This window comes from Pseudochaenichthys georgianus, chromosome 10 (genome assembly GCF_902827115.2).
Source record: "Pseudochaenichthys georgianus chromosome 10, fPseGeo1.2, whole genome shotgun sequence".
In the NCBI taxonomy this organism is placed as follows: domain Eukaryota; kingdom Metazoa; phylum Chordata; class Actinopteri; order Perciformes; family Channichthyidae; genus Pseudochaenichthys; species Pseudochaenichthys georgianus.
The window spans coordinates 30122171-30141709 of NC_047512.1; the positions used below are offsets into that span (position 1 = coordinate 30122171).

A 19539-nucleotide genomic window follows, 5' to 3' on the forward strand; every position below is an offset into this window, starting at 1 on the left:
ATAAGGAGGACTTTTACAAAAAAGTAATAGAGATTTTTGTCCAGAGGGATAGGCAAATGGACTTAATCTTCAAGTCAAGGTAAGACTGCAATTTTATTGAAAATGGGATATTACTAAGAGAGAACAATTCAATATTTAAATGATACAATTACATTTTTGTGGGTATCCTTCTGTTGAACTGTCTGTTTAAAAGTAATTGAAGCATCAGACAAAAAAAGCTTTTGAAAATAATATTATATTTTGATTTAATATATTTGTAAACCTAAAGAGTCAGTGCCAGTGCCTCACCAGCCATGAACCTCTCTGCAGAAGCTTATATATAGACATCTGAGTTTTTTGTGCCCCACCACTTTTGTACATATAGAAACGCCACTGACAATATATTGCTATCGCCGTGTCCGACAAGTCGTTCTTGGCGGTAATGTGTGCATTACACAGGGTGCATTACACCAGGACTGCTGTGCGCATGACAGGAAAGTTTGATCGCGGGAAATATAGTCACCCTCCTTATTAATATTAATGGAGTCCAGTTTGTTGGCCTACAGAGAAGTTATACAAAATATGATAAAAGATGGTTATACTGATCAAAATATATCCGATCATCTCCACTATGAATGTGGCTTAACAAAAGGGTTCTCCCCAGGGCCGGCCCTGACCAATTTGCCGCCCTAGGCAAGATTTTAGCTGGCGCCCCCCCACCCCCCAAATGCAGACACTCACTATGATTCGCACGTGCATGGTTGTGGCATGACCACAAAAACAAAGATATTGACACAAGATGTGTGCAACTGTATTTAGTTTCCTATCCATTTGAACATGATTTAAGTGGGGGGGGGGGGGGGGGAAGACTTTTTTTTATATTGAAGTTAAAAGCATCAATCTGGTGCACTTTGAGAGCAACATTAGGAGATCTATGGAAACATCTCTCAACACCCAGATGACACAGAACTGTAAGCAGATTTTCTTTTTCTTTATGGATATTTTACAAATCACTCCCCTTTCAAACTGTATTCTTGTTTATTAATAACAACTTTTTTTTACTGTCAGTATTTTATACCTGTTTTTCACCTATTCTCTTGTTTTTTTATAACTATAATGATCATATAAAGGTGTGCCTTTACCTCACTGAGCTGAGGTTATCAGAGCCTCTCAGTCTTTCAGGAGAGAGCTCTCTAAAGCTCTCCCCCTCGCGGCCGCTTACACAGTAAATTCCAATGTTAATAAAAGCACACAGAAGCTGTGTACGTGTTTTGGGAGTTTGATTTATTTTAAATGAATACAAATACAAAATTAAAACCTATAATTGCACACTAAAACCATTATTTCAAAAAAAGAACAATTTCACATAAACCTTTGGTTTTTACTGGGACTGGGGCAGTTCAACTTGATTTTGGGGGGGGGGTGTGTGCCATAGTTTATGGGTGCTGTACGCAATATAGGCGTAGTTCTGTTAGTATAAGATAATAAGATGTACTTTGTTGATCCAAAATCGGGAAATTGTGTTGTTATGAAATTAAAAAAAAATATTTATTTTTTATTTCTAACTTCTTTTTTTTTTTTTTTTTCGGCGCCCCCTATGGGTTGATGCGCCCTTAGCATTCGCCTATACTGCCTATGCCGAGGGCCGGCCCAACTTCTCTCAAACAAACATCCGTTGCTTTTGTACCCAAAATGGTATAGGCAGAGAGAGTGCACGATTCCCAACTGGAAGTAGAGGTTGCTAAAGCAGCTGTTGAGGTGAGGTAGGCCTATGGCTTAATTCAGTGATGTAAAGTAATTACGTAGATTTACTCAAGTACTGTAGTTATTACTTCATAGTAATAGAGTGGTGTAGTGAAGCGTCCTAAACCCCGGAAGTAAGTTCCTTCTGGTTCCCTCGCCAAAATCTATGCAATTTCGCCATAGGATTTTGGAAAATAGCTCGAAATAATGTCTGTGGTTGACACACATTTAAGAGACGGATCACGTTTTGTTCAGTTGGATAATCTCCACATGTCTACCCTACTTTTATAATCATAAATCGAATCGAAAGATTTATGATTTTAGGACGTGTCACTGCACGACTCTATAGCCTACTGTTGGGTTTCGGAATGCTGGGAGGAGTAAATGTCCAGAAAGAATCCAAGACACTTCTTGTAAAATTGACAGGGTTTTAATTATAGTAAACATGACGTTCCTCTGAGGCTGCGACGGGAGAGGGGCCGTATAAACGTTTCAGCTCCGATTATAGACTCTCTGGTACTTCCAGTCTTCTCCCATTTAATTGGTTGACGGCGTCATATTCCGTTGCCCTCTATTGACGTAGCTAAACATCCATTCATAAGCATTTAAATAGCTATATACATGATAGTTAACCATATAGTAACAGTTGATATGTTAGCATCGATGAGTGGCAGTTGGAGACAGTGTGTTTAGTATGTAACTACACACGTTTTTATCCATCTCTTCACTAATGCTGCTTGATATGCTACATCCTACTGTGCTAAAAACAATGCAACTTCCGGTTCCGGAAGCTACTACCCCCGATATTTGTCCGTGGGGGAACAATACATCAGTGGACTAAAGTTCCGGTTTCATTCGTTCTCACAATACAAACAAATGTAACGAGCCCTGAATTATGGGTTTTCTTTGAGACGTAGGAGCTGAGTTGAGGCTTAATGTGACAGAAATACTCACTAATAACTTATTATTATTTACACATAATTGTGTAAATAATAATGAGATAACTATTCTGTTTTTTTTTGTTTCAATTAGAACTAAAAAAAAAACGGTTAAAACGTACCTTGGTCCTATTTAGTTTTTGTTTTGTGTTTACAAATTCAGACTGGACCAACATATGGAAGAAAAATGATGACTGGTTACCTGGCCTCAAAAGGAATCCGAGCATCAGAGGGGCGTGTTGGTCGTGTCCTCAGAGAAACTAACCAGCCATATCATGCAGAGCGGTATCGTGTAGGTATTATTAAAAAACATCTAGATTTTCCTGTATTGTACATTGCTGTGAACATATTGTGAGAACAATAACATTGTGTTTAATTCCTCAGAGATTAAGGAATTTAAATCCAGTGCCATACAGTGCAGAGTACATGGGTCACAAATTGCACATTGACCAAAACGAGAAACTGGTGATGTATGGGGTGACCCACGTCCTTGTCGTGGACGGATTCTCCAGCAACATTGTAAGCCACTCCACCATGCCAGTGAAAAACAACCTGACCATATATCAAGAGGTTTACCAGTAAGTTTCAGTGCCCTGTTTCTGTTATAATAATATAATAATAACCTAATAAAAAGGTTGCAAACAGCAGACAGTAAATAATTTAGTAAACATTTAGCTAAATAAAAACACAATGGCTAAATGTAGCTTTATTTGAACAGTTTTATTTGGGAAAAATATTGTAAATCGAAAACTACTGACAGGTAACCACTGTATATTGTACATTACTTGGTAATTGATTGATGAGATCAACATTTTAACTGCGTACAAAATTCGCTTTAGCAATGCTTAGGTTGTAACAACAAACATGAAATTCTGTTACATGTCATAAGACTTTTGTATTGCTGTTTTGCAGGAGTGCTGTCCTACGATATGGAATGTGGGACCAAATCCGAGTAGACCATGGAAAAGAATTCTACTTGACTCTTTTCATGCAGGAGAAATTGGCAGACTACCGGAATAACACAGGCAGACAGCCATACATGCAAACAAAGTCAACACAGGCGAGTTGTTTTTTTATCTGAATTGCAATCAACGTGTTCATACATTACATCACATGTCACTTGTTAGACGCTTTTATCCAAAGCGACTTACATACTCAACACTGTGGACAATCCCCACATAGCCATTTTTGTCTTTTATTCCTCACTTTATCTGCTGTAATCATGTAAATTACCCTGTGGCGAGACAAATAAAAGATTTCTGATCTCATTCCATTATTCACCCAACTGCTAGCTGATAAAGCTGTCAATAGATCCATGGCGTTCACTAAACTTCTCTAGGGGACTGCTAGCTTTTTCCTATGACATAGGAGAGATACACAGTACTTTTGAACTGGATACAACAGGAAATGGATCAAATACAAAGCCGGAAATTGGGAAATTACAATGTGCTCTCTACATTTGACTCTTCTCATTTTTGTTTACTTTAAATTACAGAATCATATTATAGAAAGGATGTGGCCAGAGGTAAACAACAGGGTAAACTACCCTCTGAAATATGGGCTCAGAACAGTCTCATAATACACACATGCGCACAGAAGGATTCACACTTGTATTTCATGATCCAACAAAAGGATTCACACTTGTATTTCGGGATCCACACTTGTGTTTTTCAATGCACACACAAATGTATTCCGTTTCATATACATGTAAATAAAATCCAAATACAGAAAAAAGTTTTACATGTGTATTTTTGATCCTCACATATTTGTTTTCCGTTTAAAACCTCTGAACCTGCAACACAAACCGCTTTCTGTGCACGGATCGCTGTGCATTCGTGTGTGGGTTTTTTGAGACTCCCCTGACGGTCAGCCGATTCGTACTTGTAATTATTTCTATCTATAGCCAATCAGATGTCTCCTCAATTCTAAGCCAATCACATGAGCGCGCCCCCACGAGGGTAGATTTCTTGCGTTCATGACGTAGCGCTTCATGTACGCATTTTGCGCAGTCCGGAGCTGACAGCTCCATGGAGCCTGCCTGCAGGCGCTAATCTCAGGACACCCTCCACTCTCAGTACAGCGCCACTTTCCGAACAGGAAATGCACGCAAATACAAGCCTTTATATTATTAAGGTACAGCGCCACTTTCCAAACCATTGATGAATGCTTGTGTACACAAAAACGGCAGGAAAAACCGTTTTAAATGTGTGTTTCCTGTGTGGCGAATACAGCTGCTTTATTTATGTCTGTATGAGCAGGGTGCGAACTAGAGATGGGCGAGTCATGATTCATCCGGATCATTAACCCGGATCCTAGTAATGAGCCGGTCGTGACGAGTCTCCCTCTCGATTAACCCGAGTCCTTTGAGTCCTACACCTGATGTGACGTAACAATTAAAACTATAAATTGCGTCACTCTTTACTCTCTTTATAACGTGTACAATCACATTACAACGTTGTTGTATCCAGAGATCCAGCAGACTCGTCGCCATGCACGAATCAACAGCAAATTCAGCCTCTCCTCCGGCTCCCGCGAGAGTCCCGTGAGCCGTGAGTGAGCCGTGAGTCGTTGGACTCGCGGGAGCCGTGAGTGAGCCGTGAGTCCGCAAATCTCTGAGTCTGCTGCGACTCGTCGAGGGAGCCGTGGAACTCGCGGGAGCCGTGCGAGCCGGAGGAGGGGCTGAGTCTGCTGTAGATTCGTGCATGGGGACGAGTCTGCTGGATCTCTGGATCTGCTGCCTGCTATATGTTACGGCTCTGAGTCCTCGTAGGCTACTGGTCTCTCTCGATCATTGACCTGGATTCATGGATCCCGCGATTTTTCCGGCTCTAAATTAAGTTTCAGTGTAGACTTCTAACAAAATGGTCATGTTGTGCAACAGTCTCCTCAGGAAATGCAGCTATTATTACAGGAGACTCTCCTGTAATAATAGCTGCATTTCCAATAAGGAATCGGATCTTACTTGGAAACTCGTTTATTTTGAACATGGCACACAAAAAGAAACAAATTATAGAACATTTCAAAACAGTTGTAATTATATATTATTATTATATATATTATACAATTATTATTATTATTATTAAATGAAAACACAATTGTGCAAAATTAGCTTAAGTACAGGAACATATTAAAATAACTATATACATATAATGCAAAACACTTGTTTTTTTAAAAGGCACACACACACACATGTTTTATTAAAGCAAAATACACTGTGTAGCGGAGGTTAATGTAACGTTAGTGTTTGATGTTCTCATAAACGAGTCATGTTTGTTATAGAACTTGGTTTAATAACCTTGATAGTAACGGAGCAACATACATACACCTGGTAGTTATCACAACACTACTCGTGTGCCGCATGTAGATCCCTACATCCGGTACAGTGTCTGCAGAAGGACCAAAGAGACCAAATGCGAATACTCTACATCCCCTTTCTTTAGCTCTTCCTACAGTAGTGAACAAAACTGTTATACTGAGCACATATGACAGAACATACAGGATGCTGCAAATGTACACATTATCAAACTATGTGTGCATTTAGTAACTGATGAACACAGAGGCTATCTCAAAGAAGGAGTGCAGCATTTAACTCAGTAATTACTACAGTAACAAGTAGATTACTAGAATAGAATACATTTGCACTATGCAACAAAACTTTAGGCCTCAATATGGCATAACTGTGTGAACTAACAGTTTAGAGTCATTGTTCTCAGAGTGGTATGCTTATGCATACATGACAAAGTTTCAGTCTCTGTATTTGGGATTAGGCTTGATAGCACGGCCTGAGCGTGTCCTGTAGACACTCTCAGGAGTGTCTGGCAGCAGTTTAGCTGTGGGAACATCAGCCCTCATGTGTTCACTGTTCAGTGATTCCTGTGTGTTACAATCTGTGAACTCAAGTCCTGTGTCCTGATGATCAGTGTCACTTGTGGAGGTGTGTGACGGGACGGGCTCAGCTACAGGCAGAATGTGCCTACGATTCCTTCTGTACAGCTTCCCGTCTGAGTGGACGACGTATGACCGGGGTTCCTTGCAAATCTCTTGAATCATTCCAGTCCTGTTGTAACCTTGTGGGGTCTGCATCCTAACAACCTGTCCTTCCATCAAAGGTTGTAGTGGTCGGCTTGACTTATCATAGCACTGTTTTTGATACAGCCTCTTGTTTAGAAGCTGGGCTTTTACCTCTTGTGGATGACGCATGTGTGGCTCAAGCAGCTTCACCGAGACTGGGAGTGTTGTACGTGTTTGTCTCGACATCAGTCTCTGTGCAGGAGATCCTAATTTTGCGTCACGTGGTACATTCCTGATGTTTAATAGGTTGAGAAAAACATCAGTTCCATCTCTATGAGATTTCTCCATGAGCTGCTTAGCACTGCGCACAGCTCGTTCAGCTAGCCCGTTGGACTGGGGATACTCAGGGCTGCTGGTAATATGAGTGAAGTCCCACTGTGAAGCAAAGTCTTTAAAGCGCTGGCTAGTAAACTGCCTCCCATTGTCTGACATGAGGGTGTGAGGTGTTCCATGAACTGAGAAATGTCTTTTCAGCTTTGCAATGACTGTTGCTGCAGTGATATCACGAAGCATGTCGATCTCATACCAGCCTGAATATGAGTCCACTAGCACTAAGTATTGCTGATTGTGCCACTCAAAGATGTCAGTTGCTACAGTTGACCACGGCAGGTCTGGAACTGGATGCAGATGGAGTGGTTCTTTCTGCTGGTGTGGTTTTGTGCTGTTGCACACAGAGCATGACTGTATTTCTGTGTGAATGTTGTCTGTCATAGTTGGCCAGAAAACAATGCCACGTGCTCTCCGCTTTGTAGCTTCTTCGCCAGGATGTCCTCTGTGCATGATGCTGATGTATTCTTTCTGTAGTGACAGAGGAATAACTGCTTTGTGACCCTTCATTATGACTCAATTTTCAACAATCAGTTCGTCTCTGAAAGGGAAATACGGTCTAATGGCATGTGGAAGATTATGCTGTTTAGCGGGCCACCCGTGTCTGATAGTGGTGCTGAGTGTTTGCAGAGTCATGTCTTCAGCGGTGTGCCTCTTTAACTCTTCTAAGCGAGAAGAAGATATGTAGTTAACAGTCATCACGTCGAAGTTGTCCTCTTCTTCAGCTTGCTGAACTGTGGAGCTGCGGGGAGCTCGCGACAAAGTGTCAGCCAGGAACATTTGCTTTCCACATTTGTACACAAGAGTGATGTCGTACTTTTGTAGTCGTAGCATCATTCTTTGTAGTCTTGCAGGTGCTGTGTGTATGGGCTTTTTAGTATGGTGACGAGGGGCTGGTGGTCTGTTTCAATAGTGACTGGTTTACCATAGATATAGTCATTGAATTTTGAACATGCAAAGACCACTGCCAACAACTCTTTTTCGATTTGAGCATATCTGGTTTCTGTTTCAGTTAGTGTACGCGAAGCATACGCTACAGGTTTTCCTTCCTGCAAACACGCTGCACCGAGTCCGTACTGTGAAGCGTCACAGGTAAGTGTCACTGGCTTGTCAACGTCGTAGTATAGCAACACCGGTGGGCAAGACATGCGTTTCTTTAAATCTTCAAAAGCTTTCTGCTGCTGTTCGTGCCATGTCCATTCTGTGTCTTTATGTGTGAGCTGCCGTAGTGGAGCTGATAGCTGGCTGAAGTTTGGTATGAACTTTCCAAGATAGTTGACCATCCCCAGAAATCTTTGTAAGGCTGGGACGTCTGCTGGCACTGGCATCTCCTTAATAGCACTTGTTTTGGAAGGATCTGCTTTGAGTCCTTCACTGGTGAAAACATGGCCGACATAGCCGACTTGGCTTAGCCTGAACTTGCACTTGAGGGGGTTAAGCCTTAAGTTTACCTCCCTGACCCTGTTGAGCACTTTTCTCAGGTTGGCATCGTGCTCTGCAACATCTTTACCTGCAATAATGATATCATCAACGATTATTTCACAGGGGTATCCGTCGAAAATCTGTTCCATGGAGCGCTGGAACACCTCGCTGGCAGAATTGATTCCAAATGGCATTCTTAGAAATCTGTAACGACCAAAAGGGGAGCTGAAAGTGGTTAACATGGAAGACTTATGGTCGAGTGGAATCTGCCAAAAAGATCTCTTTGCATCTAATACAGAAAACATAGTTGCTTTTGACATGTGTGTGGCGACTTCTTCCACAGTACGCATAGGATGGTGTGGTCTTTTCAGAGCCGTGTTCAAGTCTCTTGGATTGATGCATATCCTGATTTCTTGTTTGTCCTTTTTGCTAGTGGCTACCATAGAGGACACCCAATCAGTGGGCTCTGAGACAGGAATGATGACGCCCAGTTCCTGCATCTTGTCGAGTTCAGCTTTGACTCTGTCTTTCATAGCCACAGGTATGCGATGTGCAGGACGAACGACTGGTTTTACATCTGGGTCGAGAGTCATGGAGTACGTCACAGGTAGCTTTCCAAGCTCATCAGAGAAGAGATCGCTGTATTCTGTTTGGATCTCAACTGAAAAATCATCGTCAGTGGGGCTTAATTGATGAACTGCTTCACTGAATGAAACTAGTCCCATCCGTCTGCACGCTCGTAGCCCAAGCAGTGGCAGGACATCCTCTTCCACAATGTAGAATGGCAGTGTGTGGACTTTTCCCACTAGGTGGCACTGCAGTCTGACTACGCCCGCAGTTTTGATTTTGCTACCACCATATGCAACAAGATTAGTGGATTTAAAACACGTCTGTATTTTTTCATCTCCTTTTATCACATTGAATGACATTTTTGACATAACATTGCACTTCACACCAGTGTCTACTTTCATCTCGACTACATTGTCATTGATTTGCACTGTGACAAAAGCCTCATCATTTTTATCGATCTGTGCATCAGTTGCGTCAACACTTACTTGCAGTGTTACGCCGTCAACATAGAATGTTTCATCTGTAGTTGTATCAGCTTGATCAGGTTCTAGTTGATGAACTATCCTCCTGGGCCCTTGCTTGTTATATGCTTGTTGTATGGAATTGCAACACTTCTTGAAATGATTCCACTTTTTGCAGGTATGACACTGTTGACCATTTGCTGGACAGTTGTCCCTCTTTGCTGCATGACTACCTCCACAGTTGTAGCAGTTGGAAATAGAGCTAGCTCCATTTGCCTGAGGTTTCCTTTTGTTGTCGTATTTTCGTGTTCCTCTCTGGTAAGTCTGAACTGAATCCACATTTGTGGCAGAGTGCTGTGGCATAGCTAGCGTTTTATTGTGCTCTTCAGTCATCTCATGGATCTGACATATGTTAACAGCTTTGATTAGTGTTAAATCACAGTCTCTCAGGAGCACTTTCCTTAAGTTGTCATTACTGATACCACAGACCAGTCTATCTCTGGTTAGTTCTTCATAGAGATTCCCAAATTTGCAGCTCTTTGCCTTGATCCTTAAAGCACTGACATACGATTCAATTGACTCACCGATTTTTTGATTCCTTGTATTGAACTTGTGTCTTTCCATAGTGACATTTGTTTGAGGGTTACACATCTCCCTAAATTTCCTTTTTAGACACTCCGGGTCTTCTTTAGACTCGGCATGAGTGATGATGGGCGCATCCTCGCCAGGACCCCTCACTTCAGCCGCATAGACGAAAGACCTCTCGCGCTCGATGGCCTCTGATCCCGCTATATTGAGGAGAATGTATGCTCGTGTCCGTGCTGGCTTGTCATAGTGTGCCGCCGCGATGAAAATGTCATATTCCTGTTCGAATACTCGCCAGTTCTCTGCGATGTTACCGTCAAAGACGAGTGGGTCGGGTCTCCGGAATCCTTCCGCCATGTTAGCTTAGCTGCATGCGTCGTGTTGGAGCAGGCTTAGTTGTCCTCTCAAACGTCACCCAGACGTGAAAAATCCGCCGTAAAAAAAACTCCGGAGACTTGACTTCTGACACCATGTTTGATGTTCTCATAAACGAGTCATGTTTGTTATAGAACTTGGTTTAATAACCTTGATAGTAACGGAGCAACATACATACACCTGGTAGTTATCACAACACTACTCGTGTGCCGCATGTAGATCCCTACATCCGGTACAGTGTCTGCAGAAGGACCAAAGAGACCAAATGCGAATACTCTACAGTTAGTTTAATATGCTGGTTAAATGCAACAACTTTTCGGTTTCACCGGTAGGATTTCTACGGTCTTGGTCATGCTGACTCATATGACTCAAATGACTCGTATGATCCGGATCTCTTCAATGATTGACTCAGAAGACTCCGAGTCCATAAAATGATCCGGATTTGCCATCTCTAGTGCGAACTGGAGGGGAGCAGGGGGAGCTATAGAGAGGCGAAGTCCCTCCCTTTCCGGGAGCCTCCATGGGACCCCGGAAGCGTAAAATTATACATTGAAGTCAATGGAGAGAGAAAGGTTATCTTTTGATCCCGTTTGAATTGTGCCACGAATGACACATATGATGTTTGTCAATTTAAAAGAATATTTTGCAAGTCAAAAAAATTAAAATGTGTCGTAAAACTGTGAAGTTACACATTTTTTTGTGTGAAACCGCTGAGTGAACTACAGGTCTCTCGTCTCGCACAATACGCGTCACCATCACAAAGATGGCCGTCACGTTAGCAAATTTCACCTGTTTCTTTCAGAATGAGAATAAAAGTATAAAACGAGGTGACTACAAGTCTGGACACGTTGAGAGCTGTACATACACGAAAGGGGAGTTAGTCGGTTCTGTAAGAGCAGCGGGACCGGCTTTACAAGATGTTGGTGAGTAATATGAGTGCAATGTGTAACGTTAATGTCAGCTAGCTAACATTAGCTAACAAGGTACACTAACGTGTTTTGTTTCAGTAACTAGTGTTCTCCTTTAGAACTTCGTGGTCTGTGTGTGCTGTGGATAACATTAGTGTTCACAAGAACAAGGTAAACTCCCGTGTTTTGTTTTAGTTGCTCTTCAGATTGAAGCGGCCAGTTTTATATCGCCTATACAGGATATTCTATACTGTATGTGTGATCTCCTTTTACATCTCGATGTGTCATTTGAGTTTATTTGCTGTGTGTAGATTCAAGGATTTTGGTGACATGAACATGACCATCGCGGAGGCAGTCCAGTTACCATCCTTCTGTCTCCGTGAGGAGGGTGGGTCATATATCACCCATACTGGCACCAGGTCCAAGGGCAGCTGCACATCACAGACCGGAGTCTCTGCTACTTTGTTGTGTGGACCACGAAGGAGGCGATCATCATCCTCATCCCCAAAGACCCTGCATGGCATGGAAATCTCCTCCTCCTGGAACAATTCTACACCCAGCATATGCTCCCTGTGTTGGCCAGTAGAGAGGAGGACATTTAAATAAACATACTCTTAACACCCTCAGACTCTGCGTTGTGTTCCGTATGTGCGATGGGTGTTATGCAGAGGGGAGGAAAACAGGACACAGCAGATTGGGATTGTGGTGGAGATGCTGAGCAGTTATTTAATTGTTGCATGTAATTATTATTGTACTGCGTGCTTCTTAGTTATTCCATCTTTTGCTGTACATACATTGTATGCAACTCTATATTTACTTGTTATCTACCACACTTCCTTCTACATCATACACCATCATTATACATGATGGTGTATATAGGATATATATATTTGTATACATTACACATCTGTAAATTGTATAATTTAATTTTTCGTATTTGGGATTGTTGGAAACGTCTTTTTGATCTCTCTGTCTATAAACACAAACTGAGTAAGATTGACAATAAAGTTGACTTTGAAAAATATATATATTCTTTATGAAAATAGTTGCCTGTTGGCGAAATGAATCCAAATGAAATGTTGGACTGAACTACAACTACGCCTTTAAATCTCTACGGACTGTTCTTCAGTGGGATGGCAAGTTCCTATCTTTAAACATTTATTAGTTTTTTCTCAGAACAGATTTGATTGAAGTTAATTTAACTTTGCCGACCATGTAAGGTCATTATTAAAAAGGTACAATCAATTTGTTTAGGGTTGACTAAAATAATGATAAACATTTCATTTGGATAATTTACTGACAGAATAAGAAACTCAATAATGCTCTACTCACCTGTTCCTTTTTATAAAGTGAAACAGTTGAAACGATAGATTTTTAGTAAACTTAAAAACAACCTTCTCCAAAAGCTATCAAGGAATATACCGAATACTTATTTTAGAACTTTATTACATATTATTTGTATATAGTTTGAATGATCCATAATTGACAGAAGCTTGTGTTTACACTGACCTGTTACTCATATAGTAATGTCTTTGTAACTTCAGTAAACCACTACCTCACTAATTTCTTTCATTCATCACGGTTCAGTAAACTAAGTGACACATGAACCGGTTTGATCATTATAACAACGTAGGATTGCAACTCTTTGAAACTGTAGGTGGCTCTTAAAAGAGCCGTTGTGTTTGGGTGTGCTGGTCTCAGGTCAGTCTAAGCCCTCTCTCCGCGGATGCAGCCGGATGTCCTTGGGCATGATGGCGACCCTCTTTGCTTGGTTCATCTTACTGGGGGCAGCTAAATGGATGTCGGTGCAGTCCACAGTCATTGTGCAGTTGAAGGCAGAATGGATGAAGGCAGAATGAATGTATTATTGACTTCATGTCATACAATACATTGACTTTATTTGTAATTGTGTGAAAACATATGAGCATAATGATTAGCAAGCAGGACCTGCAGGAACAGAGCACGGTGATGGATGGAGCTGGGAAGAGAGAAGAATAAAGAAAACAGATCAACTTCATTTTCGGATATTAAAAATTCAATTTCAAAACAAGTTGCCGCTCCTACAGTTTTCTAGTGTGTAAAGATGATTTCACTTGACCTATGCAAAATATCACACTCAATAGATGTGTGTCTCTGGGGGGTGCATTGTGCCTTTGATGTATATAAATAATATACCATAACCAAATACTATTACGTACAGTGGAAATCAGGTTGCCAGAGCAGGTCAGTGTGCATGTTCCTCAGGGTCTCAGCAGTTACAGGTGAGGGAAAGGAAATAAAAGAGAAAAAGGTCAGTAACAACACTTTAAAGTAACACAACAGTAACACTTTGAATAATTATCTCTTCTAATAATTTTCTCTCAGTAATCACTCAACTACTGTCTTTCCAACAAACAGATTGACTCACCCTTACTGTCATCACAATGAAACACGTCCAGAAGAATCTGTCATGCAAAGCTCCCTGCCTGCCTTCGACTCTCCCTGACTGCTTCCCTAGCACCCGGTGGATGGCGCAGTCGGCTACTCTTCAAATGTTTCACGAAATGCTTACCATCTACTCTTACTCTTACTTCATGTAATAAAATAATAACTTCATGGTAAGGCTACTAAAAATGACAAGGCTACGTAATGTAATGCTAACTAACGTGCTCGCTACTCGTCGCTACTAGCTAGGTAGCTAACTTGACTGTGTTCCATGCACAACATGTATATTACCTGAGATGTCTGATCCGGCGACTCCTGGTCCTTTCATCAGACGGGAAGCGATAGAACGAGCAAGTGGTTTGATCACTTATGTGATTACAACCTGGTACAAAGCACACATGCATCTTGTAAAAGTGAATTTATTTTTAGCAATCTCTTATTTATTGGAGGGAATAAATCGGTTATGAGATCTTCTTCTTCTTCTTCGCTTTAATTACGAGTCGCAACCACTTGGAGAATTATCGCCTGTGACATCACTTACGCGAGCCAGAATGGGATTTGTAGTCTTTGTAGTCGCGTATTTTTCATAGTCTTATATTTCAACAGTTTTACGACAAAATGTGACTTTTTTGACATGGAACTTATTGTTTAAGATTGACAAACATCATATGTGTAGTTCGTGGCACAATTCAAACGGGATCAAAAGATACGTGTTCTCTCTCCATTGAATTCAATGTTAATTTTTCGCTTCCGGGGTCCCATGGGCCGGAAGTAGATGGGCGTGACTTCGCCTCTCTATAGCTCCCCTAGTAGTGACATGAGCTCCCCTGGGAACATGGTTTGTGAAATTTGGGGGGAGCTCTCTAAAATACTGATATGATGACCAAATAAATTCCATTTTGGGCATGTTTTTTTTTTCAAAGGTGTAAAATAAGTGAAATAAAATTATAGTTTATGATTCATGAAAAAAGTGTCGCCTGCTTGCACGCTGCCCGCAGCTCCACCCACTACCCACTCACTCACAAGCTCGTTTAGTTGGCACTGCATGTTTACCAGGCATTGTTGCTGCGGTGGTCCCGCGGCCGCCGGCTGGCTGGACCAGCCAACAGTGGAGTGAGTGGATCACATTTTTGAGACATTTTAAGTTGATTTAATTAAACAGTCAAACGTTACATTGGTGGTCCGTGGATTACTTATTATCAAGTTGATTGAAGTTTGCGTAGCCCATACATGCTCGGGAAATCTGTTGACATGAACATGATCCATCGGGACGTTTCATGTAAATGTAGACCTGTGGCATCACCCCGTGTGCAACAGATTTTCTCTATATAATAGGCCTATGTCTGTGCTGTTGCTATTAATGCACGGATCAGCATTTGCGGGGGGGGCCCCGCAAAAAAAAAAATCCCGGCTCCCCCGGTGACCGTGGTATAGTTCGCACACTGTGTATGAGTTGTTGTGAGTGTGCAGGGAGCAGCTACAGGTTAGCTTAGCCTAATCGATCAGTGCACTACGAAGCCAGTGCTAGACAGTGAACTGTCAACGGGGGGGAGCCCCGCCGGTCATTATCGGCCGATATTCACTCTTAATAGTTCGATCGGTGCTCTCTATAAAGGCCGATCAGGAGAGCTAGATCTGATCGATATGGACATAAACGCGAGTGGAGTATAACCGGACGCGAGAGAGAGATCAGATCAGCTGCTGAGTCTGATGGAGACACGCTGCTCTGCATGATCACCTGATGCTCCGCCCTCTGTTTAGCGAGCTGACCGGACTGCGCAAAATGCGTATATGAAGTAATCTTACCCTCGTGGGGGCGCGCTCATGTGATTGGCTTAGAATGAAGGAGACATCTGATTGGCTATAGATAGAAAAAAATTACAAGTACGAATCGGCTGACCGTCAGGGGAGTCTCAAAAAACCCACACACGAATGCAAAGCGATCCGTGCACAGAAAGCTGTTTGTGATTGTAGGTTCAGGGGATTTAAACGGGAAACTAATAAGTGAGGATCAAAAATACATATGTAAAACTTTTTTCTGTATTTGGATTTTATTTACATGTTTATGAAACGGAATACATTTGTGTGTGCATTGAAAAACACAAGTATGGATCCGGAAATACAAGTTTGAATCCTTCTGTGTGCATGTGTGTATTATGAGACTGTTCTGAGCCCATACTGAAAGGCGCACTCAACCACCTTGTTGACCAGGAGGAACTAAATCTCGAAGACAACATCACACGATATTGTGTGTCCACTCTTACCTGTCAGGTAGCCAAAATTGGACTTGACCGGATGGTGCAGTCCTGGAATGCACACAGAATCCAAGGTTTGTATAGCAGTTTTCAGAATGTTACTTAAGCCCCATAACAAATGACCTTCTTTATGCATTTTTACAAGTTGTACTTATATCCTACATTTGTTTCTCTCTGTATCCCCTTTTTTACACTAGGTTGATGGAAATGTTTAAATGTGGCATGTATATATTTCAATAATTGTCTGAGTAAAGACATATCTACTATCTAGTTTATAGATTGCTCTTATTGCATGAAACATATATTTTTGGTAAGTAGGCCTACATAAACAGTCAAATTAAAACCATACTTTTTAAAGTTTGTAAGAAGTGTACTAATAGCACAAGTAAAAAAATGTGTAAGGGCAGGCTATGATTACACGCTGTGTGAGGTTCATTGATATGCATGATATGTAACATTACACTAACAATGGCCACTTATTTGTGTTTTTTTTTAAGGTAAGGGTATCCCAGATCAACTTGCTCATGGTGGGTGCCCAAAGAGACTGCCTGCAGATCTTTTGCCTGAAGCTACAGATGCTGCAGACTGCTATCATCAGGAAGTGGGGTCCTCTCTGACACGAGTGTCGCTGTTTGGGAGAAACCCATTTGCCACTGTAGCTGCATACGTAAGGCAATACAATCAAACACTATTATTGTATCATCCACGCACCAACAGAACATTTGGAAATCAACCATTAATCAGAGGTTGTCGAAGTACTCAGATGTTGTACTTGAGTAAAAGTAAAAGTACTCAGATCTTGTACTTGAGTAAAAGTAGAAGTAATCAGATATTGTACTTGAGTAAAAGTAGAAGTACTCAGATCTTGTACTTGAGTCAAAGTAGAAGTACTCAGGTCTTGTACTTTAGTCAAAGTAGAAGTACCAGAGTGTAGGAATACTCTGTTACAGTAAAAGTCCTGCATTCAAAATGTTCCTCAAGTGAAAGTATAAAAGTATTCTCATCAAAATATAGTGAAAGTAGCGACAGTAAAAGTAGTCATTGTGCAGATTGGTCCATTTCAGGACAATATATATGATATGTTTTATAATGATTGATCATGAAAGTGTTCTCAAAGCTGGTAAAGGTGCAGCTAGTTTGAATGACTTTGTATACTGCAGGGTAGCTTGTGAATGTACTCCAGGTGGAACTAAAGTCTGATTTAAGTGTTGATTACATTTCACATAATTAATCCAAATCTGTAAAGTTACTAAAGGTTTTTAAATACATGTAGTGGAGTAAAAGTGGCTACGCTTTAAACTCTAAAATATAGTTACAGAAAGACAGACAGACATCGAGATAGAAAGACATCGAGACAGACATATACATAGAAAGACAGACATACGGACAGGCTGTATTCTGTACTTGTATGTATGAATATAATAATATACGTATATTGGTAACGCAGTCTAAAGGCAAAGACGTAGAACCTTTATTTTGAAGAGTACAGCGCAAGCATAGGGCACACTAGCCAATCAAAAGCAAGGAGGCGCTGGAGACACACCCACTTATGGAAACGAAACATTGAGTGGTATACTTGTTTTAACAGTAAGAACAGAAAAACGAAAAAACGAGCTGAATTTCCGTTTTTTCGTTTCGGGGCAAAATTGAAAAACAAAAAAACGACCCGTTTCTGCTTATTTTTTTTTCAATTAGAACGAAAAAACAAACAGTTAAAACGTACCTTCGTCCAGGCAATATGAAATTGGTTAATCTGAATATTTTACATAGGGTGCAGATCGCCGCCGGCGCATTATGGATTAGTTGATATCCCTGTGTCGCAAGAGGGATTTAAATTAGCTAATTTGACTGAGGTATTATATCAAATACTGAACTATGGTGGTAATAAACTCTCTTTTAGGTCAGTATTTTACCGAAATACTTTCGACTTCGTGACTACATAAGGTTGCTATTTGCGTTTCCACAGCAGCTTGTAAGAGAGGACAAAGCACAGTCGTAGGATGTAGTGAGCCTCAGTGACCGCTAGATGTCAGCTCATCCTCGGTATATCTAAAAGCGAGTCCCTCGGCCGCTAGGTGGTAGCTCTACACCAGGATATCCTCCTCCCAGGTCGTCGAAACAACAAACCGAACTACGGAGCAAGCGGGGTGAGAGAACGTCCGAAACCGCCTCTGACCGCGACTTTTAAACTCTTTTTACAGAATTTCAGTGGGATTCAGACGGAAGCTGTCCAACAATATTAAAAGTTAAGATTCTGCTGGGACTATATTGCACAACAAGGTAAGTTAGCTGTAAAATGGCGGAGAGCTATCTGGAAGTTAGTTGATTTGTATTTTGCTAGCCGTGTAGCTCTAGCTGAGCCCTGAGCGCGGACGCCTGCCTGAACCAAGTCGCTTCGCTAGCTCGCGGTACATGGCTGGTTGTTAGCAAGCTAACGAACTGGGTTTTCGGCACAGCGACGCAAAGTGTGTAGTTCGTACCCAAAATAAACGTGTTGTTGTTTCAGGCAACTTACTTGCACTTTATATATTTGTAAACAAAGTGTTTGTTGCTTATGCAATACGGTACTGGAACTCCCGAGGCAAGATGGAGGACGCAAGGACGTGATGTTTTTTTAGGTAACGTTAGCCGTAGCTGTTAGCATAGCTAACGAGTGGTAGTTAATATCAACTCCTAAATTGCAGCATATTTGTTGGCATGATTTGCTTTATCTTCGGATAAGCACTGCATACGAGTTGTGTGTAGAACTAAGGCTGGTTTTGTTCTCGCAAACATTGGTGACTAGCGTTATTGTGTACTAGCCAGCATTAGCATGCGCTAGTACAGTAGGGCTTGCGTTGTTTTGTTATTATGGACCAAGTACGATAGAGCTAGAACACGCTGACGTTCTCGATAACCAACGAAAATGCACGGTTCATTCGTAGCCCTTTGTGTTCAGTAATTCACAGTTCGCTCATATGGACCAGTGCATGCTTATTTGATCAAATTTCAATTGGCTGACGCTGGGGGGAAAACGCCGAAATCCTCAGTTGCTCAGCTAGTGGCGCTAGCATTAGCAGAGCACCGGTGTCAATTTTTGACAGGCGCCGATGAAGAACGCAGCCGTGTCGGCGTTGTTGGAGGGAACAGAGCCGGTGGTTAATGGCATAGTTGACTTGCAGGAGTCTACACTATTGTGTGTTTCAGTAAATCGAGGTATACTCGTCTAGTCTCGCTCCGCAGTAACAAGTTTATGAGATACACTGACCAATTTGGCGCCACTTTTTCAGTCTACACCCATATAATCCCGTCGTCTTGTCATGCATTATCCTCTCACTACCGATATGCACTGTAACCTAACAGGTTTTCAAATCCACAAATATAACCATGAACTTAGAACTCGCGAAGTCCCAACTACTTTATACATATTGATCATGTTGCATGTGTCTACGTTGACTGTGTTGTGAAGATTTCTACGTCGATCATTGTATATTCATTAGCA

The 19539-nt window shown here is 41.5% G+C and overlaps 2 protein-coding genes across 2 annotated transcripts in view; both read left to right on the forward strand.

Moving 5' to 3' along the window:
* Nucleotides 1-519: 519 nt before the first annotated feature.
* On the forward strand, nt 520-18057 carry LOC139434551 (uncharacterized). The gene is given in 9 exon segments (XM_071204503.1): nt 520-632; nt 1623-1737; nt 2824-2952; nt 3045-3238; nt 3573-3720; nt 4156-4230; nt 15976-16132; nt 16556-16725; nt 18025-18057. Coding segments are annotated over 9 exon segments (1134 nt in total).
* stag2b (STAG2 cohesin complex component b) overlaps nt 17985-19539 on the forward strand; it is a 31113-nt gene continuing 29558 nt past the window's right edge. The window contains exon 1 of the mRNA XM_034092518.2: nt 17985-18338. The gene's annotated coding sequence lies outside the window, so the exon portion shown is untranslated. The remainder of the gene's footprint in view (nt 18339-19539) is intronic.